Below are 9,449 nucleotides of genomic sequence, written 5' to 3'. Positions count from 1 at the left end.
TATCCTTAGCCTCTTTTAGTTAAAAAAGTATAATCTAAAGATTAATTTCCGTACTAGCGAACTTATACGAAGTAATAATATACTATTTAAGAAGGGTTTTAATCGTATACTAGTAGTAATAGAGTATCTATATCTTACTAAGGATACTACTAATAAGATAAATAACTTACTATTTATAATAAATAAGTATAGCTTAGCGCTTCTCCTTAATAACTTAGATTTATATGATACTAAACTACTAGGCTTACTAGGATACGACTCTAGTGCTACTACAGTTAAATTATCTATTATACTACTACTAAAGTATATTATATTCTTAAAAGTATTTAACTCTATTAAAGCTTAGTAGCTTTTTTCTTATTATTTAAGATTAGATTACGAAATCTATTTATAACTTAGTACTAAACCTTTATTTAGCCCTATTTATAACTTATCTTAAGAAGAACTTATTATATTATAATAATACTTAGATAAGATACTTACTTAAGGATTTATTTATACTTTAAAGTTTAAAGCTACTATCTTATTATTATTTATAAGGAAAAAGAATAGTAGCCTTAGGCTTTATATCGATTTTTACGTACTTAATACTATTATAGTACTAAACTAATACTTAATCTCTCTAATTTCGAAGATTCTTAACTAGCTTAGAGAAGCTACTATATTTATAAAGCTAGATTTACTTAGCGCTTATAATCTTATTTGTATTACTTTAGTATATAAATAGAAAATAGCGTTTTACACTCGCTTCAGCTTATTTAAGTATTTAGTTATATCTTTCGGATTATATAATATACTTATTACTTTTTAAGCTTATATTAACTAATACTTTCAGGAATTTATTAATATTTATATTATTATTTACTTTAATAATATCTTAGTATTCTTAAAAGACCTTAATATATACTTAACTTATATTTGTAATATACTAGAATAGCTTATAGTATAAGAACTATTTTATAAATTAGAGAAGTGCGACTTTAATACTACTAAAGTTGAATTTTTAGGGTATATTATATCGCTTAGCGGTATTTGTATAAATAAGAGATACCTTACTATAATTAACTAGTAGCTTACCTCTAGTACTACTAGGGAAGTGCTATTATTCCTTAGGTTTTATAATTTTTATTAATAGTTTATCTATTATTATAATAAGATTACTTTAAGTATAACTATTTTACTTAAGAGTAAGTAGATATTCGTATAGAATAAAAGAGCGATAGACTTTTTTAAGGCTTTATAATAGCGTTTCTAAGAAGCTCTAATACTAGTATATTTCCGCCTAGCCCTTAAACTATAGCTAAAGTATAACGCCTTTATATTCGTATTAGCTAGGATTATTTTATAAAGATAAGAAGATAGTTACTTATACTTTATTATATTCTATTCCTATAAGTTTACTTCTATAGAGATTAATTATTCTACTTTTAACTAAGAACTCTTAGTAATTATTAAGTCTATGAAGTATTAGTACTATTACTTATAAAGCTTATAATATAAAATCACTATTTTATTAGATTATAATAACTTTTAATATTTTATAACTATACGTACTTTAATAAGATAATAGGTTAGATAAGTTATTACCTTATTTATAATTAATTTTAAAATTATCTATCGATTAAGGTCTAGGAATCCCGTAGATACTTTATTAAAAAGACCTAATTATATACTAATAATACTAACTCCCTCTAAGCTACTACTTACTCCTATAGTAGTATAAGATATTAATACCCTTTTAGCTTTAGATAGATATAAAGATATATTATACTTTATTATTATAATAGTATAGGAATATATAAAAATAGGATTTTATTTCTACTTTACTAAGATATAGAAAATCCGCGTCCCTAACCTACTAGCTTTTATCTCTACTAATTCTAATATCCTATTTAATAATTTTACCTTTAATATTAAACGTATTTAGTAACTATATCTTACTCTTATTAGTAATAAGTATTCTTAAGAGAATAGTATATTAGTATATAAGAGTACTTACTTTTATATTCTACTAAATAGAAAATTCCAGAAGTCTTTACTTATAGAATTCTATAATAGCCTTACTATAGGATATTTCGGAAAGGATAGAACTATTATCTCTATAAAATAACTTTTCTTACTAGTAAGGAATAGATACTAATATAGAAGATTACTATATATTTTACTTTATATATAAAAGAGTAAAGAATCCTTATGAAGTAACTCTAAGTGAACTCGCGCTACTACTAGTTCTAATAAGACCTTAGAATAGTATATTAATAGACTTTATTACTAATCTCCTATAAGTAAAATATTCCGCAGACTTCTCTTATAAAAAAGATAGTTTTATATTAACTTACAACGCGATCCTTATAATAGTTTACTAGTTTACTAAGAAACTGGAATTTCTACTTATTATAAAAGATATAAACTCGATTTAATTAGCTTATCTCTTTATTTAATATATTTTCTCTAAACGTAGTATACTAGATAATTTTATTTCAGATAAGAGGTTTTTATTTATCTTATTATTTTAAGATATAATTACTAAAGCTCTTTAGGTCAACTATAGTGTCTTTATAATATTCTACTCACAGATAAACAGATAGATAGAACATATAAATACTATACTTGAAATATTTCTTTATACCTTTATATAGTTTAATTAAGAAGATTAGTCAGACTTCCTAGGATTTACGAAATACACTTAGTATAATTACTTCTTACTTATTACAAAAGTCTCTCTATTTAAGGCGAATAGCGTATCTATTAAACTTTTCTAAATTAAGTCGCTCTTATAATATAAGTCCGAACTTATAAAACAGCTCTCTAACTACTTAGTAAAGTTATATAAGGAACTTAAAGCTAACTTTATAAACACTTAAAACCTTTAAGTAAAATATTATAATATAAAATATAAATATCTTTTATTTAAAGTTAAGGACTTAGTTTTTCTTAGTACTAAGAATTTATCTACTAATCGCTTATATAAGAAGCTTAGCCTTAAGAAAGTCAGCTTTTTCCTAGTTTTAGAGACTATAAGTATATAAGCTTATAAACCCCGATTCCTTAAGTCTTAGAAAATCTATAATATTTTCTATATAAACTTTCTATTACTTTATTATAGCATGTCCTAGGTTAACTACTTTATAAACACTAATAAGCTAGGCCTGAAGTTTATTATTAATAATAAGAGAGAGAAAGTAAAGAAATAGGAAATTAAAACTATATTAGACTCTAAAGTTACTAGCTATTAGAGAAAGTTATATTACTTAGTCTACTAGAAAAGTTAGAGTCTTAATTACGATTCTTAGTATAAAGTAAAGAACTTGGAATATACTTAGTAAGCTATTAATAATTTTTACGCTTGAAATCTTTTTAAACCCGGTAATAGCTTATAAGCCTTTTAAAGTTCCTTATATTTATAGCTATTATTATCTATATCCTTACTTCTATCTATTATTACGCTAATTAGCGCTCTTACTTATATTTATAATTATTTCTAGTTATATTTATAGCTTACTATAGTTAATTCAAGATTCTTTATTTATCTTAGTTAGCTTATAGCTATTATAGCTAAGCTATAGTTCACTTAGTACTTATTGTATATATAACTTAATAACTTAAATATATTCTCGCTTAACTTAAAATAGATTAATAAGTAAATAAGGTATTAATAACCTTACTTACTTTTATAAATTAACTTCCTTTTAAACTCTTTTTATAATAGTAACCTTATAAACCTTCTTAATTATATATAAACTAATTAGCTATAGCTACTAGCTTAAGACTTATTAAGGATATTATAAAGAACTACTATCTACGAATACGCTTTTATATTATCTGCGATAACTACTCTAATATATTTAACTACTTTAATATATAGTATTAGCTTCGCCTTTATATAGTAAAAGTATTTAGCTAAGTCGATCCTAACTTCGATATAGTTAATATTAACTCTACTAATAATAAGACTATATATATTATAAAAGATATATTTACTTTATATATTAAGAATAATAAGAATAGAACCTACTTTACTATTAACTCTTTTTTTACTTACTACTATAAGGCTTTAGCTTAGATTATTATAATAAGTCGCTTTAGTAGAATAAATAAGGACTTAGAGATATAATAAAGTAAACTATAAGCTATTTAATACTTAGTTTAATACTATATTATATATAAGAAGCGATTCAAGATATTAGATTACTAGATTAACTATTAAGAAAAAGTAGTAAACTAGCTATTAAGCGATAGTAATAATAACTCTTACTTAGGAACTATTAATCTACTTACCCTTATTCCGCGACCTATTATAGACTAACTTTCTTTAGTATAGTAGCTTATTATAGCTTACTTATAGCCAGACTCTAAGTTATAAATACTACTTTCTATAGTATTACTATTAACTTTATAAAATAAATTACCTTCTTATCGCGTAATTAATAGTAGTTCGATAATAAAGACTATTCAAGTGAGTAAGAAGAATAAGATACTACTTACTAAGTTACTAAGATCTATAAGTCTATTAAAGAGATTCTCTAAATTAACTCTTACTTAAAAGTTCTAAAAAGTATAAAAGTAAGTTAAGATTAGAGCTTAAATCTCTAATCTCTTTTAAAAAGCTAAAATAAGGAAGATTTCTTAGGATCTTATTCTTAATAAAGATAATACTTTTAAATAAGAATTAGAACTATTACTAACTTTAGCGATTTACTAAGGCTTTACTATAAATATAGCCTAGCTTAATCTAGATAAGATTAATATTCTGCGTGTCGGTGATTCTGTATTAAGAAACCGGGATTTCCTGAACAGGGAATCTCTCGCCTAAGGGCCTGGCTGCTCTAGCGCTCTTACTACTCTAAGACGGGCGGAACGAGTGGTCGCGACCCCTACTAGCTCCCCTTGAGACCCTACCTCGTGTATAAATCCAGTGCTATTTCCAACTTCACCTTCTCTCGTCCTTCACCAAGTTTCTAATATGCTAGCCACATGCCACCCTCGCCGTCAGACCTTCGCGATCATCCTATGGCTCACGAGCCGGCCCTATTACCTGTACCACGCCTCAAATTTCCCCTACTAGGCTAGGCTTGCGCTCTGATTAGCTAGTGCCCTTTGTAAGTGCCCCTTAATGTGCCCCTTAATGTTCTCTCGCTAGCGTTACCGTTAAGAATCTGCCTTATCCTGACTCTACTATAACCTAGATCGTTTCGGAGCTGCCGACACTCTGCGACGCGTACACCACTGCGGCAGTTCTTCCCGTTCACCTAGGATAGATCCACGGTCGATAATAGCAAGCCACTCTTCGTGAGCATAGCATTCTTCTCTACCGCCGCCTCCTCCCCTTTAAGGAATCACCTGCGTGTCTGGTGTCTGCCAGGTTTCTACGAAGGTTTTTACGAAGGTCTCGCTCGTTGTTAGGATTCAGGAGTGCCTTGAGAAGGAAGAGGAGGGCTTAAGGCAGGCGACACTTTTCCGTATAGCAACGCTTTGGGAACGGAAAACCTAAGCTCAAGTGGATGACGTGGTGACGCTAGGGGAAGGGGGCAACTAGAGCGAGGCCGGCCAAGTCAACTACATATATGAACACTCAGCAGGTTTTGGGAGGGTCTAGAATACCTCTTAATTTCCGTATTCGGCAAACACTTCCAGACTTGAAGACTCAAAGGATCTCAGGATACCGAGCTTACGTATTAGCGTCTGGGCATGGCGTGGGTAATGTAGTAGACTATTCCAGGGGAAGGCTGGCTGAGCCAGCACGGAGGGGGTCGTCACGGAGCAACACGCCTTTTTGCCAGCTGAGATACTCTGGAGAGGTTTTACGGCGACCAGATGGTGCTGATTCAGGCAAGTCATTTCGGATCTGCGGAAGAGCTTTCACAGCATAGTGACGTACGACCCGGTTCGGTGACCCTGAGACGCCTTGTAGCAGAGCCCCTAACACGAAGGCCTCTAAATGCAAAGCAGATTCTCGAAATAGACTTCCTATTGGCCATCAGTGTTTCCATCTCTCCTAGCGATTGAGACAAGGATTTGCGACGCGAAAGTGCAAATGTGGCATCTCACGGAAAGGATGGCAGTGAGGTACTAGATCAGCAGAGAAGGACCACAGATGTGGCCTATAGAGCAGGTCTTGGGAGTGTACATGTTTACAGGTCTATAAAAGCCTCCGATCCCCCTTTCATGGTCTGTTCAGTTTATATTCTTTATCTACTGATCGGATTCCGAAGGCGCTCTATTGCGTTTGCTCTATTCTCAGCATGACAGCCTTTGCTTTTGTTCACTACGATCTGAAACTACTATCAAAAACGAGCATTCGGAAATCCTCGTCTAAATTTAACAAGAATTTAGCGACCGAATTAAGCAGCGTACTAGTTGAAGCGCTGCTAGCGTTAAGAAGAGCGCTAGACAACAATGACTAGTGTCAGTAGGCTGTTAGAGATAACTTAGCTACCGTCCAAGGCACATAGGTTTCTAAGGATAATCTAGTAAGAACTCAAGGCATATGTTCAGAAGAAAGTCCTAAAACAACTACTTTACTCGTCTGACCATACAGCAGCCTCGATAACAGAGAGAGGTGGGTTTGATAATGATATCGATACTGAATTTTCATCTTTGATACGATTACTATCATCAAACGGTAAGCTCGAATCGGCGGAAGAGCGACCAGCTGTGGAGAGCACTGTAGGACAGGGTAATAATCAAGGTCTAAATAACATTCTTCTTGGATCTCGTGTATCTCGAGCTGGTAGTGCCCACGGTAAGCGCGCTGAGTTCCTTGGGTGAATACACAGAATATTTGCTCACGAGATTACAGATGACCTAATAATATTATATTGCGATGACGAGTCGGAAGAGAATAACAATCTCGGTCCCGGACATGCTCGTTACATAAGGGAAGGTGGGCAACCAGGCTGTGATACCTTTAATATAGAGCACCTACCTATACTTTCCACTTGTACGATCTATAAGCATGGTGATAGTGGTAATGGTATCAATAAAGCCATGCCTCATCAGACTATCAAACGACAGAGGTCTAACTCTCCTCTCTCTACCTCTACCTCACTTGATTCTATTACGTCGCTGCTTCCTCATAATAAAGATAAGGAAGGCAGCAGGGAACTTGTTAGCAATTCCGGCAAGTCAAGAGCCGACGATATCTGCTCTAAACGGCGGAAGGTTTCCACTCCACAAGGCCGTTGGAAAGTCTCCCGTAACAACCTATCGCAGTTATCTCTACTGGTATCAGACGATGACGAGGATAGTAAAGGGGATAATGGGACGTTTAGCATTTCTCTCGACGCCAGACTTACCAGCTCTTACTCTTCTAGGAGTAACACCGCTTCTGGCGTCACTTCTCCAGCAGAACTTCAAGTCTGCCCAGTGGTTACTAATGTCGACCCGGACTGGGACGTCCGTGAGATTATTGGTAAAGAGGACCTTGATGGCGTTTCGTATTACTTAGTGGATTGGCACCCCACACTACTACCTGCGCACACACTGGGACATGCAAAGGAGTTGGTAGATAAATTCGAGGCCCGTATTCGAGCATAACGCGGGGTTAATAACAAGCGAGGCCGACTAGGATCAAAGATCAAGCAGAAAGTGAGTGTGGAAGCCAAAGAATCGAGTGGCCAGCAAGGGAAGAAACCTCGAGGGCGACCGCGGAAGCAAACGTAGAGGAGAAGCGTTGTTTAGCACATCTTTAGCAACCAATTGTCTCAGTTCATGCAGTTTATTCAGTTACAGCCCTTAACCCCTTATCAATTTTCCTTTCTCTTTGCTCCGGTTTCGTGCGTACTTGCGGTCAGCCGAATTAACGGACACCGCTCTACCCTTCCATATCTATCATCAGACCAAAATAAGCATTGGTTTAGTGAGTTTCGCGGTGGATCTGGCTGAAGGTGATCGAACGCAATTGTATTTTCGGGGGTGAAGATGACGGCTGTGTATGGATGGCGCGCAAAGTGAGGAGGGAAGACGAGGAAGGAAGTCTGAGAACAGAGAGAGAAACAGTCGCCTATGTGCTTGGAGGAACATAGAACTTCAAAGAAATGGATACAGTGCTGTACTGTACAGTTAATGGAAGGCGCCTGTAAGAGGTTGGACGCCGTTTCTGGATGAGGCTGAGTGCTGTTTGGGGATGGGTGTAAACTGCCGATTATAGAGGTTGGATATCGTTTGTGGGGAAGTTGAACGCCGTTTCTGGATGGAGTTGAAATGCCGATTATAGAGGTTAGATGTCGTTTGTGGAGGAGATGACATCCCCAAGACATGAAGACCAGGTGGACCATAGGACGAGGAGATGGCAGCAGATGAGATATTTCAGGAGGTACTGGAGTAGGAACTGGAGACGGCCGACGATGATGATGACGATAGTGTGAAGCGCGAGCAGCGGGGAGAGAAACAGCAGCACCAGGACGGAGAATCAATCCTGGCATCCACAATTCCAAAAGCAGCGGCCATGGTCATGACACAAAAGACGATGATGACGAGGACAACGAGGAAGACGAGAACCTACGAAGCAGCGGAGACTGTTCCCAGCGTCGCCTGAGATGCCTCCAACGGCCTCCCCTTAAACCCAGCTCACCAAGGTCTTGCCTGGCACGACCTCACAACGTGAAGCCACCTTCAACGCAATTTGAGATGGGCAATGCTCAGTCCCAGACTGATCTGGGTCACCCACCCCTCTGCTGGGGGTTGAGGTTTTAGCTCCATGATCGTGGTCTGAGTATACCATCAGGACATCACGGATGTCACCCCGCAGGACGCTGTCAACCGCCGGATTGAGACCACTGAACTGGTGCAGGCTCTCTGCGGCTATCGTGAGGTCACCTCACGCTACCGCCTTCGCGTTCCATAGCCTCCACGAGCTCTTTTCAAGGAAGAGTTTCCACAGGTCGGACCCATGGCTCCTGTCTTTCTCCTTGTCTGCGACAAGACGTAGTGCCTGTTCTGTATCAGAGGGCCTCTTCGCCGACCAGCGCTTTTTCACCGACGCTTGAAGAGTCCACTTCATCTCGTCGCCTAAGCACCAAGCTGCGTGTTTGGATCTGAATGTAATATCCACGTTCTGTCTGTCAGCACTCCTTACCGAGGACACTCGGCCAAGAATGCAGTCCTTGCTCTTAATCATCGCCCTCCTGATCGAAATGGCCCAGTACAAGCGTGAGATTTTTGACATTGCCAAAAAGGAATAGGATGTTGGCTAAACGAGAAGGCCTCGCGAAATCCCATCCCACGACTTGTCAGATCACCCCTTCGAGGAGCTGTTTCAGTTCTCCAGTGATCGCAACTCATCCGAACTCGGTGACCCTCCTCGGAGGAGCCATCTCAGATGTCGGAAGAACCTGTTCACACACTTAGTTCCTTCATTCATAGCGCCTCTCGTCTCCATTGCGCAGTCGGGCTTGGTGGTCCTGATGCCAAACTTCCTATTGATTCGTTCCTACCGTGTCCCGAAACAC

General features: G+C 36.3%; 1 protein-coding gene across 1 annotated transcript; it reads left to right on the top strand.

The window, feature by feature from the left end:
* Positions 1 to 6,396: 6,396 nt before the first annotated feature.
* On the top strand, positions 6,397 to 7,536 carry ONS95_004498 (uncharacterized protein; the record flags this gene model as incomplete). The annotated part of the gene is made up of 3 exons (XM_058497862.1): positions 6,397 to 6,409; positions 6,539 to 6,742; positions 6,800 to 7,536. The coding sequence occupies 3 exons, from the start codon at positions 6,397 to 6,399 to the stop codon at positions 7,534 to 7,536; spliced, it is 954 nt and encodes a 317-aa protein (XP_058352592.1).
* Between the last annotated feature and the right edge of the window lie 1,913 nt (positions 7,537 to 9,449).

Source organism: Cadophora gregata (assembly GCF_030347475.1).
Source record: "Cadophora gregata isolate MNR1 chromosome Unknown scaffold_14, whole genome shotgun sequence".
NCBI lineage: Eukaryota > Fungi > Ascomycota > Leotiomycetes > Helotiales > Ploettnerulaceae > Cadophora > Cadophora gregata.
This window is presented reverse-complemented; position numbering and strand designations above follow the sequence as displayed.